Genomic DNA, 25,037 nt, shown 5'->3' on the forward strand with positions numbered 1-25,037 from the left:
TGTTTTCTGGACTGGGTTATAGTTACAATATTAGGCTATTAATGGCTTGGGTTAGAAAGACTGGTGACCCTCTGATAGGATTGTCCTAGAGTCTAGGACAATCCTATCAGAGGGTCACCAGTCTTGTGTGCATGTGTGTAGGAGTGTTGGAAGGCACAGCTGTCTAAGAAGTATGGCCTAAGATAGCAAGAAGTCGGTATCCAAATACAATAAAGTGAACCCATTTGCTAGACATTCACAGGTTAATCACAATTTCTTTGCAAATGTTCTTAGATCAATCACTTTAAAGAAAGCAATAAACATTTCATAGGAAATGAGCAAATGTTACCCATAGTGTGCACAGTCCATGAGAAAAGTCGATTAGTCATTATACCATGAAAAAAGGAGAGCAAGGTCCTCATAAGGAGGGGACATAAAACGTCCTAGACTGGGACCATTTGGTGTATACAGTATATAATATAGCCACAGTCTACAACACTGAATACTTTTGTATACAGGCCAAATATATTTAAATTTTTAAAACATTTTCACCACTTTACTGTGACTGCACATAGCTGTATGCCTATATTCAGGCTATGAGGAGGTAAGTTCTAGACTTAACAGCGGTGAATCAATGGATGTCGTATATTTGGACTTCTCCCAAGCATTTGACACTGTACCACAAAAAAGGTTAGTATATAAAATGAAAATGCTCGGACTGGGAGAAAACGTCTGTAAGTGGGTAAGTAACTGGCTGAGTGATAGAAAACAGAGGGTGGTTATTAATGGTACACACTCAGATTGTCACTGTCACTAGTGGGGCACCTCAGGGGTCAGTATTGGGCCCTATTCTCTTCAATATATTTATTAATGATCTTGTAGAAGTCTTGCATAGTAAAATATCAATTTTCACCGGTGACACTAAACTGTGTAAAGTAATTAACACTGAAGAGGACAGTATACTACTACAGAGCGATCTGGATAGACTGGAGGCTTGGGCAGATAAGTGGCAGATGAGGTTTAACACTGACAAATGTAAGGTTATGCACATGGGAAGGAATAATGCAAGTCACCCGTACATACTAAATGGTAAAACACTCGGTAACACTGACATGGAAAAGGACCTAGGAATTTTAGTCAACAGCAAACTAAGCTGTAGAAACCAGTGTCAGCAGCTGCTGCCAAGGCCAATAAGATAATGGGTTGCATCAAAAGGGGCATAGATGCCGGTGATAAGAACATAGTCCTACCACTTTACAAATCGCTAGTCAGACCACACATGGAGTATTGTGTACAGTTCTGGGCTCCTGTAAACAAGGCAGACATAGCAGAGCTGGGGAGGGTCCAGAGGAGGGCAACTAAAGTAATAACTGGAATGGGGCAACTACAGTACCCTGAAAGATTATCAAAATTAGGGTTATTCACTTTAGAAAAAAGACGACTGAGGGGAGATCTAATTACTATGTATAAATATATCAGGGGTCAGTACAGAGATCTCTCCCATCATCTATTTATCCCCAGGACTGTGACTGTGACGAGGGGACATCCTCTGCGTCTGGAGGAAAGAAGGTTTGTACACAAACATAGAAGAGGATTCTTTACGGTAAGAGCAGTGAGACTATGGAACTCTCTACCTGAGGAGGTGGTGATGGTGAGTACAATAAAAGAGTTCTAGAGGGGCCTGAATGTATTTCTGGAGCGTAATAATATTACAGGCTATAGCTACTAGAGAGGGGTCATTGATCCAGGGAGTTATTCTGATTGCTTGATTGGAGTCGGGAAGGAATTTTTGGCTTCTACCTCACATTTTTTTTTTTTTTTTGCCTTCCTCTACATCAACTTGCAGGACAACGGGCTGAACTGGATGGACAAATGTCTTTTTTCAGCCTTATATACTATGTTACTGTATATAGCTGATGCTGCTATTGAAGGTGTTCTTGCAGTGATATAATATAACATACAGGCTGCTTCAAGTACTTCGACCAACAAAGGAGTGTCTAGAATCCAAAGTTCTGAAACATCATACACTCCGCTGACACCCATTAAGGTTACTATTGCAGCCTGTGTACACAGCACACAGTAAAATATCTGCTCCCTTCTTGCTTGATGTGCGCTAACCTCTGTTAGTAAAGAAGAATAAAGAGGTAGAATGTAATATTTATGAGAAGTTTCTGTTTTATTGACAGGATCTATATGACATTTAATGCAACAGCCTGAGCTAAAAGACCTTATGAGTCATCTGAGGTTGGGAATCATGCACTCAGCAGCACATCGCATTAGTATTTCATCACTACCCAGAGTCTCTTTAAGCATTTATGTTACTATAGAAATTTCCCACCTCCTGCCTCACTGAGCTCTTTCATTCACTGCAAAATTTTATGACGATGAAAGAGTCAAACTCACTCAGGACCTCTTAATATATGGCTTTGATGTGCAGTCGTGTGGTTAGCTACAGCAATTCATTGATTTCATACCTCAGGCCATGTCTGCATTCCGTACAATTGTCAGCAGAAGTGCAAGTCTTACAGTTCTCTTGGCATTTTCGACAGAGGTTCTTATCTGGAAAGGAAATGATATTATAGTGTGAGACATACTGGAGTAATATATTTGTCCAGGAAACATTTGGCATATGACAACACAATTCTTGCAATGAATGCTAATAGGCATTTAGGTAGGGCAAGGATTTTGTCTTTTTACCGCAGATTGGCTATTACCTCTGGGTAAAAGGGGGAGATATAAAATTCTAGGATTTATCCACATTTGTTCACTTTCTCTGGTTGAACTTGATGGAAATATTTTTTAACCATCACTATGTAACTATGTACGTATACAATGCCAACAACACAATTGTAAATCTGTCCCTATTACACAAGGCAAGGCTTGGGACAGTTATCGGTGACAAATGATTGCTCCCAATAACTGTGCTGTATAAAGGTGATGCCAATCGCCCAATGAACATGCAAGCGCTTGTACATCGGGTGTTCGCATCTTTCATGTGGCACCTAAAAATCTGCATTTGTGGGCAGCACATCATCTATGTAAATGGGGATGAGCGGCCTACAATGAATCTGTATGGATAGCAAGGATCCCTTACAGTGAATGGCGTATAAATCGGTTCTGTTGAGAAATTTCACTCAGAATCTGTGGAAAGCTGGTGACAACCCTTGGCTATTGTAATAAAAGAGGACCTGTCACCTCTTTTGACTTGGCTGTTTTAGCAGCCACTTGTATTCCCCTTACAATTATAATTCTGGAGAATCGTTTCTTATGACTCTGTGTTGTGCCAATCATCTATTTTTCCTGCTGATAAAGGTACAGAAGGATGGCACCAGCTTGGGGGGGGGGGGGGTCTCCCTTCTCAGTCTGCCACTGGCAGCATTGATTGGACAAGGACTGACTATGCAGGGGCAAACCCCTAACTGGTAACACCAATCTGTACCTTTAGCCATAAACTTCTAACAAGAATAGACAAAAAATGGCAGAAGTTAGAAGTTAGAGTCATAAGAATAAATGTTCCAGAACTGTCATTTCATGTGGAATACAAATATTTACTAAAACGGACATGTCAGGGGTGAAGAGAGGTCTACTTTAATAGCAGTTGTCACCTAGAATCAATTACTCCTTCAGGAGACCAAGTTAGCTTGGCTCAATAGGATATGAAAGCACCTTACAGAAGAACACATCTCTTGACTTATATTCGAGGCAATTTTCATTTATATTGTTATATTACTACAGTGTTGCTCGATGCAACATTGCAGAGCATAACATTATAAATCTGAGAACACTGTTCTAAGAGATTGATGGCAGGCTTTTCAATGTCATCCTGGATGTAGCTTTAGGGAATAAGCAAATTATCAAGAAACAACATGTGATAAATGACTACTGGATGATTGATCTGAATGCACCTGGTATTATTGCAGCATATTTTAGATAATTTGGTTTTAAGGGTGGATTTGTTGACTTTTATTTGACTTGTATTTATATCTTGGAAAATAAGTTAGAAAATAAAGGAGGAAAGCAGCATTTTAATATGGTGACAAAGATGATAGATTCAGGAAGAGTCAGTGGCATCTTCAAATAACAAGCGATCTCATGAAACCTTAGCGAACCGTATAAAGAAGAAGGGTTGGGCATTGTGTGGTATGGGTATCACTCTGTCCTCACCAGTGTCATGGCTTGGATTTTGCAATGGTTTCAATTGACTCTTAATGGGTCGCCTAAACATTCATCTTGATTTTTTTGCACAGAAGATAAGCCTACACTTATTTCTTAGTGGAAAAATAAACCAGTAGGACCATAATACCAGCATTACGCATGGCTGTTCTGTATTGCATATGATCTACCGTGTGCTGCAAACAGAAAGTGCAGCTTGTAACTGCCAGCTGTAATACCCCCTTATCCACACAGTGTCTTGAAAAAGTATTCATACCCCTTTGAACTTTTCCACATTTTTTCATGTTATACCCACAAACTTGAATGTGGTGTGCATTTGTATTCAGCCCACCTGAGTCAATACTTTGTAGGACCACCTTTTTCTGCAATTACAGCTCAAAGTCTTTTGGAATATGTCTCTACCAGCTTTTCTAGAAGGTGAAATGTTTGCCCATTCTTCTTTGCAAAATAGCTCAAGCTCAGTCAGATTGGATGGAGAACATCTGTGAACAGCAATTTTTAAGTTTTGCCACAGATTCTCAATGGAATTTAGGTCTGGACTGTGACTAGGCTATTCTAACATATGAATATGCTTTAGTCTAAACCATTTCATTGTAGCTCTGGCTGTATGTTTAGGGTTGTTGTCCTGCTGGAAGGTGAACCTCACCAAGTCTCAAGTCTCAAAGATTGCCCTGTACTTAGCTCAACCCATCTTCCCATCAACTCTCACCAGCTTCTCTGTCCTTGCTAAAGAAAAGCATCCCCACAGCATGATGCTGCGAATACCATAATTCACGGTGGAGATGGTGTGTTTAGGGTGATGCGCAGTTTTCCACCACATATAGGGGGTCATTTATCAAACTGGTGTGAAGTAGGACTGGGCTTAGTTGCCCGTAGCAACCAATCAGATTCTACCTTTAATTTTGGACAGCTCCTTTGGAAAATGAAAGGAGAAATCTGGATGCTATGGGCAACTAAGCCAGCTTGATAAATGACCCCCATGGTGTTTCGCATTTAGGGCAAAAAGTTCAACTTTGGTCTCATCTGACCAGAGCAGCTTCTTCCACATGTCTGCTGTGTCCTCTACATGGCTTGTGGCAAACTGCAAATAAGAGTTATTATGGCTTGCTTTCCAAAATGTTTTTCTTCTTGCCACTTCCATAAAGCCCACATTTGTGGAGTACATGACTCATAGTTATCCTGGGGATAAATTCTCCCACCTGAGTTGTGGATCTCTGCAGGTCCTCCAGTGTGACCTTGGCTACTTCTCTAATTAGATCTTTGCTTGGGCTGCCAGTTTAGGTGGACGGCCATGTCTTGGTAGGTTTTCAGTTGTGCCATATTCCTTCCAATTTGAAATGATGGATTGAACAGAGCTCCGTGAAATGTGGAAAAGTTCAAGGGGTATGAATACATTTTCAAGGCACTGTAGTATTAGTACCTCTTAACTTACTAACTTCCAATTGACATATTTATCAACAATGGCATTACTAATGCCAATCGGATCTAGTTTGTGGTGACATGAGAGATGCCAAATTTATTAAGAGGCACATGACTCTTAATAACTTTGGTGTATTTCAGCAGGTCTGTGCACCAGAACCTGACATCTTTGCTGGCTAGGATTTTAGGGGTAACTTGCATCAGAAAACTAGTAAGTAATAGTGACTAAGTAATCTTAAATCTGTTGGGCCAGATAGGCGCCTCCTTCACCCAGTGATACCATACCCATGCCCGCGGCATGTCACAGCGCGACAGCATAGACTATCATTACAAAAAATGTTGCATGACATTACAGTTAAATAAATTTTGCATGACACATGCCATCTTGTAGCTATACCCTAAGGGTATTGATGGGAAGAGAACATACTTTCATTCAAGTAGAAGCCATCTGGGCAGTTGGTGATGCAGCTGTTGGTCTCCTCATTTAAGTAGTAGCCAGGTTTACAAGCTGTGCACTGGTCACTACGACTTCCTACACACGTGTCACAGTTCGGGAAACATTTTTTACACCTCTTCTTTTCGGCAAAGTAGTGGCCTGAGGGACATTCCGATACACAAATCCTTAAAAAAAAATTAAAAAAAAAGAAATTCTTAAAAGGACACCCTTGAAAATTATCACTTTTTACTGGATTTAACCATGACAAGTAATTGACCCTGATTTGCAATTTTGCTAAGTTCTATAGAAATATTACTGTTGACCTGAACTTCAGAAACAAAAGTTATATATTAAGAGCTCCATTTCTTCCATGCTTTGCATTATGCATTTACTTGCTGGATAAATCTTGCCTTTATAACAGCTAAAACACAAGTTCATACTTTGGTTAATGAATCAGAGCATATCTAAGCTTTCATTTGTTCAACCTTGCTTGAAGGCCCATGAATTACACTTCTTGGTTCGGTAACAATTTGTACTGCATTGATGTAAAAGAACCCTCAATTGTTTCTATTGTAATTTGGAGCACATAGTCATTGTCAATTCTATTTTCAAAGACAATTGTGATAAACAATATATTTTCTGGTTATATGCAGCTAGATGAGTGGTCTTAGATGATATATCTCCCTTTTCCCTTTCCTCCTTACTTTAATCAGTTCTTCTAGAACATTTATGTAACAGTGGCAACTTAGAAAATTCTGTATATTAAACCGGTTGGGCCACATACATTTATCCCCTCACCTCTTAAATGTATAATCGCTGGGGGGGCTGAATGGTGGGATCACCACTGTTCATAAGAATGGGGGTCCTGGAGTCCCTGGTGTGAAAGGACCTGTAGCTGAGTACTGTACTCAGCAGTTCATTAGACAGCAGTCATGCATGCACACTAACTCTCCATTTGCAAAGGAGAACCCTATGCTAGTGATTGGTGGGAGTCCAAGCGGTCAGACTCCCCATGATCATACAATTATCACCTATTCAGTGAGTAGGTAATAAATGTTGTCCGAGGGCCCACCCCTTTAAATACTATAACACTCCATCCACAAGAAGTAACAGATGACTTTGTAATAAATGAGAGCATTGCCTTTAATAAAACTATCACACTGACAAATATCCCCAAGGTATTATAAATGTAGCATACAGAAAGGACAGCCCAAGAAGAGTATCTAACAGGATGTGATAGAAAAGGGTAAAGAACATGAAAGAACATTGAGAGACATATATCTAGTCTTGATCTCTCTGCACTGGTGTGAGATGTGCCTAAATTATTAAGAGGCAGATGCCTTTTAAAAAATCCGGCACATCTCGGCCCTGCTGTGCGCCAGTCTACTGGTAGGTGAGGTAGAAGTTACTTTTACTGGAAGTCATTCATACAGAAATCGTTGAGATGTCATATTTACCTTGTATTGTTTTTTGCTTTATAATAAAAGTGTAGACAGTCAGTGCAGTGATGGGGTCCAGGTCCGTCACAGCCCACGTCACTGCATTCTGCATCACAGGGACCTAGTGCCAGGATACATTTATATAGTCATTTATGTAGGTGTTGTAAGAAACCAAAAAACAAACTACAAATCAGATTAGGCATTAGAGTGTTTTAGTAGCTGCATGCCAGAAAAAAAATGCATTCACTTGAATAGATTCGTATCATGTCTTAAAGGTCTAGGAGAATCATGCAATAACCACAAATTTGATATGTCTAATGTAAAGGGGATCCAATGTTTCAGGGTGGTTTTTATAATAAAGAGGAAAATAAATAATCAGAAATACCCTCATATACAATATTGTTATAACTAAAATCACTGCCAGTGGCAAAGGAAATGAGCTGAAAAAGATGCAGTGCAGCCATGTTGAATTCCCCAACCAGTTTAGATACCTGAATTTTAAATTTTCTGGACAACTTGTTGAATAATCATGGCCAACATGTTGTAATAGATGTCTATAGCTCAATATACAGCTCTACTGTGAGATGTAAAGTGGTGGTATTTATAGTGACCCACTCAAGTACCAGAAGCCTTAAAAAAACATAGATCCATTCATTTGGGAGGAAATGGTGGAAAAGGTCCCCTACTTTTAGAGACTGTCGATTAAATGACATACAATTGGCAACCCTGTCCCCCATGTAATTCATAATATTTACAAAGTTTCCATTTAAAGGGCTGCCTGTTATCTCTTGATGAGATCCATGGACAATCAAGTGGCAATTTGAAATTCTTAAAGGGATTCTCCAGGACTGGAAAAAGATGGCTATGTGTGGTATTACAGCTCAGCCCCATTTACTTTAATAGAATTGGGCAGTAATACCAGACACAACCTGTGGATAAGTGTGGGGCATACAATAGCCATGCTATCCTGGACATCTCCTTTAAGTACTAAGTAAAAATAATGATCAGTCAAGACGGATAGGCTCATCATTGTTGTCCCTTACCTGCATAGTCATCAATATTGTATTCCTCCGATGGCTCCTCAACAGGGCTGGAGCGTACCCTCTCCACTTTAGGAACATCATTTCTAGGGGAATATGGCTGGATAGAAGTTCCATATAATACTAAGGACCAATCTTTCAATTTACCTTGGAGATAAAAAAAATCAGCACAGAGAATTAGATGACTACAAACTGGTCATTTTATGTTTGATTGCTATTAAATAAAATTAACCATACAGGAAAATAAAATTGGATAACGCCGCTTCACTTTATACATAGAATGTATTTCAGAAACTAAAGACATGATGAGTTGAAGTGTTGCAGAAGTGTTCAGATCACAAGTCTATATATGACCAAGCAAACAACCTAGGGCTTGACTGCAGATGCAATATATCTGATTTAGGAAACAGAAATTTTGGCTGGACAAGAAATTATACTTTCAATGCTATTCTAATCCATATTAATCTGAAACAATTAAAGTAATATAGGGCATCTAAATTGTTGGTCTTAAAAAATGTCCCCCTATATGTTTAATGTAGAACCAACATAAGAACTGAAGACTCTTTCCAAGAAGGAAAACAAGGACTGGACCTTTGTGGTGGTGGCACCTTCATGACAACAGAGACAGAGAACAGGGTGGTGTCTCATAGTAAATTGTGTGAGTGATAAATACCCATATGTATGACTCTTGTTACTAGTCTAATTAATACACTCTGTTTGCATCTTTTCTAGGTCTATCAAGAGAAAAATACAGCTGTCATTCTGTCAGTCATTCCATTCCTCCATCTACTATTCTAATGAGGACTACCTTATAGATAATCAATTCATTCTGCCACAGAGCCTTCCTTGAGAACGTTTATCTCTGTAAGATTACTGCTACAGAAGAACAATATCTGGTATTTACTTTTTAATGGCATAGTACTGAGGAAATAAAAAACAGTACTAAAAATCAACAAAAAACATTGGGGGAGATTTATCAAGATTTGATATCCCCTGCACTGCCAGAGGATGTGCCTAATTTATGACCAGGCACATGCCTCATCATAAATTAGACACATCCTCCTGCAGTCCGTGAGCCTAACCAGAAATCTACGACAGCTCAGAGATGCCATAGATTTCTTTCTTCATTTATGCCACAAAACTGCCATAAATGAAGGCAAATTTGTTGCTGTGTCTGACCACACCCCCTTCACCGCCCTTGCCACACCCTCTTTTAGAAAAGGGTCTATTTTTTAAAAGGTCGCAGTTAAAAAGTCGCACCTACAACTTTTTAATGCCACTTTTCAGGAGTAAAGGGAATGATAAATCTCCCCCATTGTTTTCTATGGATAGTCAATAATAAAATACTCCTTTCTGATGGCAGTTTCCCTTTAACTAAAATTACCAAAAATGTACACAAAAGGCCCTGTAGTGTACAAGGAAAATGGTTTTAAAGGCTTACCTCTATCAAGTATGTATGCTGAAGGTAGCAGCTTCCCTACTTTAAAGGGAACCTGTCACTGGGATTTTGTGTATAGAGCTGAGGACATGGGTTGCTAGATGGCCGCTAGCACATCCGCAATACCCAGTCCCCATAGCTCTGAATGCTTTTATTGTTTCAAAAAACCTATTTGATATATATGCAAATTAACCTGAGATGAGTCCTGTCCCTGACTCATCTCACGTACAGGACTCATCTCAGGTTAATTTGCATATGTATCAAATAGGTTTTTTGAAACAATAAAAGCACACAGAGCTATGGGGACTGGGTATTGCGGATGTGCTAGCGGCCATCTAGCAACCCATGTCCTCAGCTCTATACCCAAAATCCTGATGACAGGTTCCCTTTAATGTCCTATTTTTGCTTTGTTCAGCCTTGTTACATGGATATTCAGTCTAATCAACACACCATCCACATTAATCTCCATAGCATAATTGTTTTGAATTTTAAATATTCAGTAACATGGTGGGGAATTTACTGTTGTCTAATTATCTTAGACAGTATGAAATGTGAAAGACCTAAAGGAGCCTGCCACATGTACATGTCTGTCGGCAGCATGCTACCGAACAGGAGCTGAGCAGATTGATATATACTTTTGTGTAAAAAATATTCTGTAAAACTCAATCTTTCTTTAGTAGTCATGTCGATGGTCCTATTCAGCAATCAACAGCTTTCCTCCTAGGAGATAGCGGTCAATCACTCATTAGAAACGCCCACATGGCTACTAAGCATAGAAAGGGCAGGGTGGTAAGTGAATAACAATCAAAAATTTTACTGGATATTTTTCCAAAAAACTATATTAATTGAATCAGCTCTTCCTGCCCCATAACATGCTACCTGCATCCAGCGCATGTGTAGATGAAGCTGAGGCCAGTACACATCGTTTCACTGTGCATGTGCCAGATGATGCTGAAGTGTAATTTATTAAGATGAGAGATTTGACAAGGGCATGTTTAAAACTCCAGCAGTAAAACAAAATGCTGGTGGTTTACTGTACAAAAAGCTACTGATAGCTTTCCTTTAAATCTCTCAAATGTATTTCCTAATGTTGACAATTAGACTACAATGGGCAATGCTAAAACTTGCATTTTATCACTAAGAACAAACGTAGGTAATGGCCTAAAAGGGTTTTCCAGGATTTTTATACTGATCGGTGGGGGTCCGACACCCAGGAACCACCGCCAATTAGCTGTTTGAGAAGACACTGGTGCTCCTATGAGCTTTGCTGCCTTCTCAAAGCTTCCCAAGCACAGCATTGTATAGCGACTGCTCTTGGTATCACGCTCAGCTCCATTCGCTGAGTGATAAGTGATTCATGTGTCACTTGGCCTAGGAAATAAACAAAGAAGGCTGCAGAACTCACAGGAGTGCCACTGCTTTCTTAAACATATGACTAGCAGGGGTCCTGGGTGTCGGACCCCCACCAATCAGATACTAATGACCTATCCTGAGGATAGGTCATCAGCATTAAAAACTTAGAAAACTCCTTTAAATATAATGAATAATCATGTTCCTCCCCTCAGCTGGGCCATGCACTTGGATAAGGCTACTTTCACATATGTGGCACAGCTCTCCAGATCTGGAATGCTCACCGACTCTATTGACTATAATGGGGTCCAGCAGAGATCCGGCCGCTACCCGGCAAATATGACTGATTTTAGCTGGACAAAAACTGCTGCATGCAAGTTTTTTTTTCTGGCCGATTCCCAGAATTCTATGGCAGAACAGCCTGCTTGAGAGCTGTGCTGAAAATATGAAAGTATCCTAAACCAGATTTTCCGAGAAATATTTCTTATTTCCCACATATTTATCTTTTTTGATACTGTATTAGCAGAAAGTTCATGATAGACTTCTACAACCTTCTCATGGAGTGGGTCTTGGAGGTCACCACTGGCACGTTTTCTACAGGAAAAGCCTGAGACCAACTTTCTAGAAGCAAGTGCTTTAATTAAAAATGAAATTAAAATGTCAAAGTGAATAATTTGCAAGCAAAGAAACTCAAGCTCCAGAATGAGCTTCTGTTACCTGTATTAGATTAATAAGGATCGGCACCATCTTTAATCTAATCTATGAAATAAAGATTTTGCCTAAAGAAAATAGCTTTCGAAACGGAGGTGAAATATTCTTTCTGGAGTCAAATGTGAAGTTATAATGTCATTAAAAGTGTACTTGCAAGAGAATAAATTCTGCCTTTGGTTGAATCTAAAAGGATATTAAATTACCTCTTCCAGGCTTCTTTCCTAATACCTGTGTTCCTCATCACTTTATAATGATGTGTTCAAGTTTATGTAAGTATGTCTATGTCAAGCTTCATGATATAGAGGAGGTTAAGATTTTATTTCAACTGGTCCAATCAGGTTAAAATCACAGTACTCCACTTAAGCATATATGTTCTTTTAGGTGTGTGTACATGAGGAATAATACTATATATGGTCATTATTTGACTTGCATCTTGAATTTTTGAGCAGTTTTCCTCCATGCAGGCTCTATCTCTAATCCTCATTTCTCCCTGTGCTAGTGGGTGGATACTAGATGTTATAATGTCTATCAGTGGGTACACACAGAAAAAACAGGAGATACTGCTCCCTGGCTTTCACTTACTCAGCACCACTCAGAAGCACTAGACCACTGTTGATGTGAATAAAGCACTTAGGGTGAGATAGCAGACTCACAATTAGATGCTGCAAGCTTCCTAAGTGTGTGTCTGTTTGTTTCTCACTCTGCAGCTCATCCCTTCCCTTCTCCTCTCCATAGGCTTCTTGTAATCTTGTAATCTGATCCTTCAGTGAGCTGACAGCCAATATTTGTCTCTCAGAATGGGTTTATCGCAGAATTCAGAGTGAATGTTAGTGTAGAGTGGGGGAAGAAAAGAGCATTTACCTCCAATAAGACATATAAAAAAGTTTCTTATATTTGCATAAACTATTGATTTATGCAAAGTTGTTTGAAAAGTTAGGCTAGTTTCACAGCCTGCTGGGTCTCTCTGGATACAGCATTGCCAGATGGTACTTGAATGTCCACCGCTCCCATTAACTATAATGGGATCCGATAGAGATCTGGCTGCAACTCAGCAAATATGCCAAGAAGTGGACGGACACATGTGTTAATACATAGTTTTGATGCCTTCAGTGTGAATCTATAATTTTCATAGTCATGAAAATAAAGAAAACTCTTTGAATGAGAAGGTGTGTCCAAACTTTTGGTCTGTACTGTATGTCGCAGTTGCACCGCCTCCGATTACAAAGTGGCGTGATCTAGGACGACCAAGATGTGTTGGTGTCCTCTAGCGGACTTCGGTACTGGACCTATGAGGTCCATAGTGACTTGCTCAAACGGTACCTCGATGATCTGCGGAAAAGGTGCTGGGTCCTAGTTTGGAAGGTCGGGCAAGAGTTGCAAAATTCGGCCACCTCTCTAAACAAACTGGACCAGTAAAACTGTTGTAATATCTGGTCCTGTGTTTTCTGCACTCCCAGATGACCCCCGAGAACATGTTGGTGGGCTAACTCTAACATGAGTTTGCGATAAGCCTGGGGCACCACCAACTGTTCAATATGTTCACCCTGCAGCTGGTTTACCATGATACAGCATATTCTGATGAACCACAAAACAGGGAAACATCGACTCGGCCCCAGGCTGTTGTGGTTCACCATCAATTATTACCACATTCTCCCAGGCTCAGGATAGGGTTGGGTCCCGGTGTTGTGCTGCTCCAAAATTTCCCCCAGAGATGTTGGGGTCTGCTAACTCAGGACCCGGTGGCAAGTCCTCCACATATCCCACCATTACACTCAGCGGAGTTGTCTCCCCCTCTTCCACTGAAGTGGTGGTCACCCCTACTGCTGGCCCTTTGGCCTCAGGTTCCTAGGGTTCTGGCTGTCCCCCTGAACAAGACCAATCTCCTGGGTTTATTCCTGTCTCAGGGGTATCCTTAACTCTCACATAGGGCAGGGAATCCTGGAAAGTATCTCCCTATTATGAGTTCATAGTGTAGATTTGTTGCGCCTGCCACCAGGTGGGTCCACCTACCAGCTACCATGGTTAAGGACACCAGCACGGTGGGGTAGTCTTTTAAGTCTCCATGGATGCACATCACCCTGACTTTCCGGCCAGTATATTCAGTGGACCGCACTAGGGTAGCTTTTACTAGGGTCACCAGGCTCCCTGAGTCCAGCAGTGCCTCCGCTTGAGTGTCTCCCACTTCCACCTGGCACAAGTGGTCTAGGGATTCCGGGGTACCTGTTGCACACAGTTTCCTGGCATATAGCGACTGACGGTAACCACAATTAGTGTCCATGGGCTCAACCCGATGAGGACAGTCATCCCTTGCATTGCCAGGCTCCTGACACTGCCAGCAGACTAACGGAGCCAGGCCCATAGTGGGTACATCCTGGTGTTTCATCGGCTGAAATCTCCAGGCCTGGGGTGGAGATTTCCAGGGTTTGACTGCTCCCCTCCCAAAAGAACCCCCGAAGATTCTTAGTAGCCTCACAGAGTTCCACCAGGCCCGCCATCTCTAGGGCATTGCCAGGAGACACCTGGCCGATCTAGTGCTGGAGAGGGGGTGGCAAAGCCTTCCAGAACATATCAGCTAATAGTCGATCCAGCACAGCTGTGGGACTCAGCACATCATGCTGTAGCCACTTCTGCAAGAGGTGAAATAAGTCATAATACTGGGGTCTCGCGGGCTCAACCGGGTTAAGCCCCCACTCATGTACCCACTGGGTCCAGACCAACACATTCACCCCCCCCCCCCTGTCCGTCCGTCTTGCCAGAATCTCACCCATTAACTTTCTGGTAGTTGGCCGCTTGATCGTCCGGCAAGTCGAAAAACACCCGCTGAGAATTGAGTGCCAGGAATGGAGCGACGACTTCACCCCACTGGTCTCGGTCTAGTTTATCCCTTGCGGCCACCTTCTCGTATATCGCCAGGTAGGTTTTGACATCATCTAAGGGTGTCATCTTGGGGATCACCGCACAGACCGCTTCGGACATCATGGATGCTTCAGTATGTTCCTGCCGCCTGTATAGTCATCACGTATTGTTACAGCAGCTGGTTTGTTTCTTGCTGCTGTCTGTTAGCCTCCCGTTGTTGCAGGTTGGTTTCTCACTGCTACTGGTTAGCCTCCACAAGAGCCTTAATTATGGCCTCCATTTTGTCGAGGGTCATGGGCTGAAATTTAGCGGGTTTATTGCAAGACATACAACTGTGCCCAGAGCAAAAATAAAAAAACAACAATACTTCGTCGATCATGCCTGCCTCACTGCGTATACCCGCATCCTCCACCAATTGTGGCGTTTTGCTCTGGTAGATAGGTTAATCGCACGCCGTACAGAGGCAAAATACAAGTTCTTAACACAAAACTTCAGTGTTTATTCACACTTGAGGCAAATGCACAAAACAATGTGTTACTTTGCAGTCTTGGTGTTTACTTCACACACAATGGAAAGTTCATATAACACCAGTCGCCTTGATGTCAGTTCTGCCTCCAGCTGTCCACGGCAGGCTTTAGGGTGCCTGTTTCCTCGGCCCATGGGTCTCAAACCTCCAACCTAGCACCAAGCCTCAGATCCCAACACAGAGATCCTGCTGCTGAGCCCAGCTGCCTATTTAAGGACAGCCAGGTGCTGCCAAAAACCCGGATCGGCAATTAAATTCCAGTCCGATATTTGACCCCACCTGGCTGCAAATCAGCCCAGCAGCACACGCTGGGAGGAAAATACCTGTTTTCCCAGACCATTCCCCTCACTGTGTCACAATATACATATATATATATATATATATATATATATATATACACATACACACACATCATATTTCAGTTCCATTCAACAGAGGTTCATCTGATCATGGTGAGATCAAATGACAGAATGTAGAGGTTGCCAAATAAATACCACAGTTTATTGAAAAAATATTCACTGATTTTAACATGGTAAAGGTTATCCAAATGGAACATACACAAACACAACTCTGCACTGGAGACACAAATGGTTGTGAATTTTTTTTTTTTTCAGATTACATCTTCCGCAGCTAAATTCGAGTTTGTGGATGTACCAATAAGGAATACCAGAAATATGTAATGTTTCTGTGCTGTATGTGGGGCCCAGGGGTCATTATTACATGGAACTGCATAGAATTGCAAGAGCAATATCTATGAAGTTTCTACTGCCAAACTGTACATTTTTATGTAAAATGCCATTTATAGACTTTATACACTTGGCTGTTACAGAATAAAGTATATGCTTCTCATATAGAGAGCATGAAGATCTGTGTATCATGGCAAAAATCAGCTATTAAACTTCCTGATTTTATCAGACATGCCAATGCCAATATTTAATTTAGGGAGGCATGTAACAGAGCTGGAGAAAGTGAGCAGACTGATATATACTTTTTGGTAACGATTCAGTATTTTATTCATTTAAATCCCTATTTCTGTGATTAGGTGTCCAGTGGGCAGGCTTAGCTTAATGACTGACAGCTTTTATATGCACAGTCATAGACAGATGTCTGTCAATCACTGAGTAGGACCTCCCACTGGACTCCTAAACCCAGAATGACCAGTGTTTTAAATAAATAAAATACTGAATCTTTTCCCATAAACCTATAAATCAATCTGTTCAGATCCTCCTGCTCTATAACAGGACAATATGTGCAAAGTGACAGCTTCCCTTAAAAAGAACAACTCCTGATGTAGTCAAATTATTTCAGAAAGAAGTAGTGCAAGGTTGTGGATAAACAGACTGACAAATGATTTTTGATCTTTGCCTGTTGCCTATACTTCATACTATAAAATGTGGACAAGAGCACATGAGCAGCAATGAGTCAACAGCCAAACATGAAAACATAAAATCATCCAAAGCTCAATCCTCAAGATTTTTGGACAGGTTCCCAATGTATTGCTAAATATCCAACAAATTGTACACAAAGCTCTAAATATCTAATTCAGAGACATAGACTGAGATGACTTGGAATCTGTCTCATATTTAGCAATAGAATTGCATAATTTCTTAAAGCATCACTATTTCTTCACACAACTTTTGATATATCATAGGGACAAATGAAAACTTGTGATTGATGACAATCTGAGTGCTGAGACACCCACCGATCTCTGGAACGAAGGGAGAGAAGAGCATGCATATCGTGCAGCGAGGAGAGAGCGCAATATTTGAGTACTTCTCTCCCCTCATTCTAGAGATTGGTGGGGCTCTCACCACTCAATAAAATATGAAAAGCTGTGTGAAAAGTTATGACGCTTTAAATAGCATAATTGTTAGTTTATGTGGTATAAGATTTTTACCTGGTGTCTTGAAGTTCCTCAGTTGGGATGGTGTATCATATATCTCCAGTATCCAATCCCCTGAGGCTTTTTCACCCCAGCAGTGTGTTGTCATAAACTCCCAGTTCTTAAATCCTTCCATGGAATGGTCAAATAGCCTATAAATTAACACAGGAAAATGATTACTTTATGGTACTAAGTAAAACTGAATCTTCAGGCTGAAATTCAGTATTTCTAATGATGTTCAAATCTTCCACCTGACTACATACTTCCTGTCTATCTTGGGATATTGGGGGATATTTATTAAGACCATTACTTTACATGCCAGTGTCCACAGGCATCAGATGTGCCACAATTATTAAGTGATTTATGGCACTGTGCAGGTCCGTGTGCCAAAACTGAGACCTACACCAACAAGAGAACTGGTGTAGACTTCAGGTATAATCTATGCCCCTTTTCTGGAATAGATTATAATAAATGTGCTAGGCCATCCACTGCCCACTCTGTACTCCAACCACTTTATTGAAAAGTTGTAAGCGGGGTATGAATCTCCAAAAAGTAGCACAATTCTGTGCAAGGGGAGTATGCGTCAATCCTTGGGACTTTTTGAAGCCATTTTTCTGGCATACAGAGATTCATAAATGTCAACCAATGTGTATGTCTATAAACAGCCAATTTGGCCGTTCAAAATATCCACAGGTGTTGCAAGTATCTCAATTCATCAGAAGCAGGAAAAAATAAGTCCACAGCCCCTCACGGGCTTACTTAGATGTATTATAGGAAACTTGATGTCCATGAGTGGTCCATTTTTCTTGCAGACCATATGTATTCACTTAAATGCAAATCAGAGGACGGTGGTGCATGCTGCAATGTTTCTCAACAAAGACCTATCTTCCATGCAGTAAATCATTTGTGAAATGAGCCATTGATTTTAATGGGTCAGTGTTCAGTCTAGGTTCTGTCCATTCTACACTTGGACAGTGCACAAACGGGAAAACTGTCTATTTGAAAAGGGCCTAATAAGTTACATCTTCATGAAGAGCCTTTGCTTGAACCTCCCAGAGTCACTTATCCCACTACCCTCTCTGGTGAATGGTTTGGCTGAGAAAGCCAATCGAAGCTGCTTGCCATGCAAGAAATTTGTAAAAAAAAATAATTCTATGTGCCATTCTATTAATAATACATTTATTTTCCTGATATTTGTTTCTTGGTCTCTAAAAAGTATGTTTTATATCTCTAAAGAACAGTGTCTGGATTAACAAAAACATGAATGAATACATGTATTGTGGTTAATGTGGAAGTTTGGTACATTTTAGGATTACGTTTTTAGGGATATTCTATAGAATTACTATACACAGTAAATGTGATCTTGAATCAGTGTGTTGAATGGTGTTATGGCTACAAAGCAAACAGGAAAATCTGTACCTTCTCATTGTCTATGACCATATTTTCCCAATCAGTAACTCAGCAGACCCGCCTGTAGACCCTCTGTTTGTGGCTTCCAACTAGCTAGAAGCTGCTGATACCTAATTCTAATTTTTAAAGGGAACATGCCACTGTGAAAATGAAGTGCTATCTGCAGGCAGCATGTTACAGAGCTGGAGAAGCTGAGCAAATTGATATATAGTATTATGGGTAAAGATTCAGTAAAACTTGTAATTTATACATTTATATCTCTCCTCTTTCTGACTTTACTGTTCACAGGGGAGGTGTAGTGACAGATCTGTTTTAAAAAATGTTACCAGGGATGTCACAGCATTACTGAAACTATTAGCACAGCAACTTTTTATACATAGCAGGGCTGTCAACCATTCCAAAAAACTGTGTGAGTTGTCCTTTAAAAGGTTTTTCGTAAGAAGTGTACTGTAAGGGTACTTATTTAGTGCAGAAAATACACCACACATTATGCTGTGCATCTGCAGGAAAAATGCAAAAATTCAGTGCAAAACCTGTACTAGGTACATGCGGATTTTGACATTGATTTTGCAGGAGATTTTCTGCAGATTTCACCCATTGCAGGGCAAAACCGTGGCGGAAATTTGCTTCATAAATTGAAGTGCTGCAGTTTAAAAGGGAATCTTGTCAGATCCAAAACACCCTCTAAACTGAAGTAAGCTGTGTATAGTGTCAGTGGTACTGAGTCTGGTTATGTCATTTTTATCTTCATTCTCATTGCATTATGATGCTATGCTACAATAAACCAGCAGTAAAATTAAACAAGAGGAGTCCTCTCCATTAAGTAAATGAGCACGGGAGTCCAGGGCCGATGCTATCATAAGGCAGAAAAAGCGGCTGCCTTAGGGCGCACCCTGGGGGAGGGCGGAAAAATTAACCTTCTTTTTTTTTTCTTTTTATCACTTACTTGTGAGTTGTGCCGCACACCGCTGGCCTCCCGCCCCAGCCTGCGTATGCCGTGCGGCCCGGCCCTCACTCACAGAGTGGCACGGGCACGGCAACACGGTCACGGGGTCAGGTCAGGGGGATGTGAGTGGCGCAGCAGCAGCGGGCGGCAGCAGGGACTGGAGCTCACTGTGTCTGTGAGTCTGACTCACACACAGCCAGATTGCCTCAGCAGCAGGACAGGTGGGTAGGTGATCACTGATGAGTGCACTTACGCCAGAGCGCATGGCATAAATGTGTTAAAAAAATTATTACACAAACAACAATCATAAATGGAGGGGGGATGGTGACCATGACATGATGGGAGGGGGGGACAATGTTTGTGTTCTGTGACATGGGGATGGGGGCAGGGCCGGCCGGGGGGGGGGGGGATGATGTTCCATGGGGGTGAGAAATGTGACACAATAGGGGGTCATGATGTGATCATGATGTGACATGAAGGGAGAAATGTGACATGGATGGAGGGGGAGAAATGTGACATGGATGGAGGGGGAGAAATGTGACATGGATGGAGGGGGTAGAAATGTGACATGGATGGAGGGGGGAGAAATGTGACATGGATGGAGGGGGGAGAAATGTGACATGGATGGAGGGGGGAGAAATGTGACATGGATGGAGGGGGGAGAAATGTGACATTGAGGGGGTGAAATGTGATATGGAGGGGGAGAAAGTTGACATAGGGGGAGAAATATGACAGGGGGGAAAAATGTGTCATGGGGGTGATGTGACAGAGGGGATTATGTAAAAAGAAGGGGGAGAAATGTGACATGGAGGGGGGAAATGTGACATGGAGGGCTGATGTGACATAGGGGGGGTGATTTGACATGGAGGGGGATAAATGTGACATGGGGGCTGATGGCTGACATGGGGGCATGATGGCTTACATGGGGGCTGATGGGTGGGGCTAATGGCTGATATGGGGGGCTAATGGCTGACATGGGGGCATGATGGCTGACATGGGGGGCTGATGGATGGGGGCTGATGTCTGACATGGGGGTCTGATCTGAGGCATTGGGGGTCTGATCTGAGGTCTGATCAACATTGGGGGTCTGATTGCTGGTCTGAACTGAGGTGTAATAGAAATTTCTTTTTATCCTCCTCTAAAACCTAGGTGCGTCTTAGAGGGCGAAAAATACGGTCCTTAAAACAGCGATTGTCTGAAGCAGAGAGAAGATACCAGGACCACACAGAGGAGAAGCCAGCTGCTGCTTGTGTTGGCAAAAGTCCTTGCACCGACGCTGCGGGAGTCCACCCAATACATTTTGCTGCTGGTTTAGGGGAGCACAGTGTTGGAATGCGAGTATAAAGATAAAAATAACATAACCAGACTCAGCATCACTTACACTATACATCGCTTACTCTAGTTTGGGGGGTTGTTTCGGAGCTGATAGATTCCCTTTAATATCTGCACTGCAGGTCAAAGTTTTGTGAGGATTCCTTGGCCGACATTTCCTGCAGCAGGTGAATAATATATTTTTTTACATATTCATTGTATTGCTACTGCACAAGATTTTGTAATATGTAGCATATCACCCATGTGGCTATACTCTATAGCAGGGGTGGCCAACCTTACAGACACAAAGAGCCCCCCCAAAAAAAAGTATGACCATCAGGAGCCACAAGCTATACATTTACACACGAGTCACCGTATTTTTTTGCCCTACGAAATGCACCAAGATTTTAACAAAGAAAAATAAGAGATAAAAAGATTTTTCATCTGATCTGAGGTCTGTCTTATTTTTCATTAGCAGAGAAAAAAAGAAAAATATTTTTTTCATCAGACCTCAGATCAGACTCCTAAGGCCTCTTTCACACCTGCGTTCTTTTCTTCCGGCATAGAGTTCCGTCGTCGGGGCTCTATGCCGGAAGAATCCTGATCAGTTTTATCCTATTGCATTCTGAATGGAGAGAAATCCGTTCAGGATGCATCAGGATGTCTTCAGTTCCGGACCGCAACGTTTTTTGGCCGGAGAAAATACCGCAGCATGCTGCGCTTTTTGCTCCGGCCAAAAATCCGGAAGACTTGCCGCAAGGCCGGATCCGAAATTATTGCCCATTGAAAGGCATTGATCCAGATCCGGCCTTAAGCTAAACGTAGTTTCAGCGCATTGCCGGATCCAACGTTTAGCTTTTTCTGAATGGTTACCATGGCTGCCAGGACGCTAAAGTTCTGGCAGCCATGGTAAAGTGTAGTGGGGAGCGGGGGAGCAGTATACTTACCGTCCGTGCGGCTCCCGGGGCGCTCCAGAGTGATGTCAGGGCGCCCCAAGCGCATGGATCACGTGATCCATGCGCATGGGGCGCGCTGACGTCATTCTGGAGCGCCCTGGGAGCCGCACGGACTGTAAGTATACCGCTCCCCCGCTCCCCACTACTACTATGGCAACTAGGACTTTAATAGCGTCCTGGATGTCATAGTAACACTGAACGCATTTTGAAGACGGATCCGTCTTCAAATGCTTTCAGTTCACTTGCGTTTTCTCCAGATCCGGCGTGTAATTTCCGGCAAGTGGAGTACACGCCGGATCCGGACAACGCAAGTGTGAAAGAGGCCTAAATCGGATCCCTTATCCTCATCTGACCTAAAATAGGATCCCCAAACCTTATCAGACCTCCAAATCAGACCCCCAATGCTCGGAACACAAATCAGACTCCCAGTGTCAGACCCTCAGTGCTCAGATCTCCCCCCCCCCCCCCAATGCTCATATCTCCCCCCATGCTCATATCTCCCCCTTCTCAGATCTGACCCCCCCATGCTCAGACCTGACCAACCCATGCTCAAACAATACCCCCGATGCTGAAATCTGAACCCCCATGCTCAGATCAGACCCCCATTACTCAGATCAGAACCTCCCATGCTTAGATCAGACCCCCATGCTCAGTTCTTCCCTCTCCAGCTCTCCACTGTGACCTGATGAGCACAACGTCAGGTCATAGTGCGTGTCTAAACATACTACGTTCTCACACTGTGTGCATCAGGATGTAGTGGAGAGTGAGCTGGAACTGCAAAGTAGTAACAGTGCCCGATCAGGAAAAGAGATCTGAGCATGGGGTGGAGAGTGAGCCGCCTGACTGCTTCCCGGCTTCACAGCTAGAGCCTCACTTGATGAAGCAAAGAGCCGCATGCGGCTCAAGAGCCACAGGTTGGCCACCCCTGCCCTATAGTGTCATCTCACCATTATGAAATGATCCTAAGAGTTTTACACATACACATTGATTTTCTCATTTAATGTTTTGGGACCTGGAGTGGGTAAAAGTCTCCTGATGGAGCAGTATTAGGATGTTACGTGTAACAAGATGAGCTTCTTTAAAAAATGTGATGACATTTTTATTGTAGATCATCCTAATGGGCTCTTTATTAGATTTTTCTCCCATGGAGATTGGGGCTTTCCAGTCTTAGGTAGCTAGCCTAAGGTAGAAAAAGGGCTACATCCTCCCACAGTTGTTGTTAACCTACTAGTAAGCCTAGGGAAGCCACCACATATATTACTTTGGCCTGGAAGCTATGAGAGCCAGAGTATCAGATCTGCATTTAGCCTCAGCCAGGAACGTGCATTTCAAAATGTAACCCCCCCAGGGCATTGTAGATATGGAGTTGCATAAAAATTTATATCAACAGGGAATAATTAACATGGGAAGCCCACAGGCAACCCAAAGATCCCTTTCATAGGACTACTAATAAAAAATAATAGCTCCAGAAGAATACACTAATTTGAGAAGTGGCAGAAAATAAGTACTTTTGGTGTGATTGATGTCCTTCATCCAGAATATTTATGGGCAAATGATGGTTTCCAGAACACAAAATGAGTGCCCTGTTACATAAGTGATCTTCACACATGGGGGTAATGAGAAAGGAGTTATTAGCACTACATTGTAAATTTGCAATTATAGCTATTGGCTAGTCTTCTTACAATTTTCCTGTACAGCTCTATCCCTATGGGTCTCTATATTTGCTCCAGGTATGCAAACTCTGTTCTATTGATTTTCCTTGTATCCTGGATAGTATTTTAGTATATAATTGTTGCCTTTTTATATTCAAAATTGGTTTGCTACACTGGTACATTAGAGATTTCTATAGTTTTTTTTTCATAGATGACATTATATGGGCTCCAATTTGACATGTAAGGCCTACTTAAGAAGGAAGAGACACCCACTCCGCGTTTTCAGTATAGAGCAGCTTTTGTGCCACTTGCTGTCTGCTACAGGCTACGCAGTGGATTCTACCAGCTGACTAATTGGCATATGGCCTCATTCAGCAGTTGTGCTAGGATAATCCAAGTCAATGGTGCGTCTATCAGTAGCAAAACAAGATGCAGAAGTTAGAGGTAAATCAGATTAATCCCATAGAAGCACTTGCCATTCCAAATAAATCTAGTACTTTATTACAGCATATCATTGCAGGCCTTGAGGTTGCGCCAGAGTGATGTGAAGCATAGGCTCCTGTGATGTGCCATGTATTATTAGCTGCATGGATAAACTGTATTAAAGTACTGGATTTATTTGGAATGCCGACTGCCGTGATTTACCTTCTTCAATGGGATTATTTTGAAAAGTCTTTGCTCACCATGAGATGCAATGCAATGTGAAAGCGCCATGTTATAGAGCAGGAGGAGCTGAGTGGATTGATATAAAGTTTTGTGGGAAAAGATTCAGTAGAACTTGAAGGGAGGGGTTATCAGTGAGCTATCTCTCTATGCACAATCAGTGATAACCCCTCCTGCCTGTACCCATAGCTGTGGAAAATGCCAAGATATAAATGTATAAATTACAGGTGTCAATTTCCCCACAAAACTGTATATCAATCCCCTCAGCTTCCCCTCCTCTATAACATAGTGCTTTCAGATTGCCTTGAATTTTATGGTGACAGGTCCTCTTTAAAAAAATATATGTTGTTTCATAATTATCTATTTTGAATATTTATATACATATATATTTGTTGACCAATTTTGTACCAGTTTTGGTTACATTCTGTACTCTATTCATGCTTGATACTGATTTAAAGGGCTATTCCCATTTCAGACATTGATGGCATATCCCTAGGATATGCCATCAATGTCAGATAGGTTTCATTTCTAAAATTAGAATTGCAATGTACTGGGAATACAAGGGTGTGCATCTATTGTGAAGGCAAGCAGGATACAAAGTAAGGCTGGATTCACACTAGTGCTAGGGCGCCGGCAGGCTGTTTCGGCAGGTAACAGCATACAGGATCTTTCTGCTTGAACCTTTTCGTCCGGCCCCATTAACTATAATAGAGACTGGCGATGATCCAGCAGAAACCTGGCAAATATGCAGAGAATCGCCAGGAAGAAAGCCGCTGCCATATTTGATGGGTTGCGGCCGGATCTCTGACGGTCTCCATTATAGTTACTGGGGTCGTACTGATTTGTTTAC

General features: G+C 41.9%; 1 protein-coding gene across 3 annotated transcripts in view; it reads right to left on the minus strand.

The window, feature by feature from the left end:
• Positions 1 to 25,037, minus strand: part of PCSK5 (proprotein convertase subtilisin/kexin type 5) — a 437,218-nt gene that overhangs the window by 158,399 nt on the left and 253,782 nt on the right. For all 3 annotated transcript variants that reach the window (XM_044273909.1, XM_044273924.1, XM_044273916.1), the window contains exons 13-17: positions 17,265 to 17,401; positions 8,490 to 8,633; positions 7,465 to 7,567; positions 5,999 to 6,192; positions 2,454 to 2,538 (exon numbers count right to left, since the gene is read on the minus strand). In XM_044273909.1, the coding sequence (XP_044129844.1) occupies positions 2,454 to 2,538; positions 5,999 to 6,192; positions 7,465 to 7,567; positions 8,490 to 8,633; positions 17,265 to 17,401 (663 nt within the window). The remainder of the gene's footprint in view (positions 1 to 2,453; positions 2,539 to 5,998; positions 6,193 to 7,464; positions 7,568 to 8,489; positions 8,634 to 17,264; positions 17,402 to 25,037) is intronic.

Source organism: Bufo gargarizans, chromosome 1 (genome assembly GCF_014858855.1).
Source record: "Bufo gargarizans isolate SCDJY-AF-19 chromosome 1, ASM1485885v1, whole genome shotgun sequence".
NCBI classification, from domain to species: domain Eukaryota; kingdom Metazoa; phylum Chordata; class Amphibia; order Anura; family Bufonidae; genus Bufo; species Bufo gargarizans.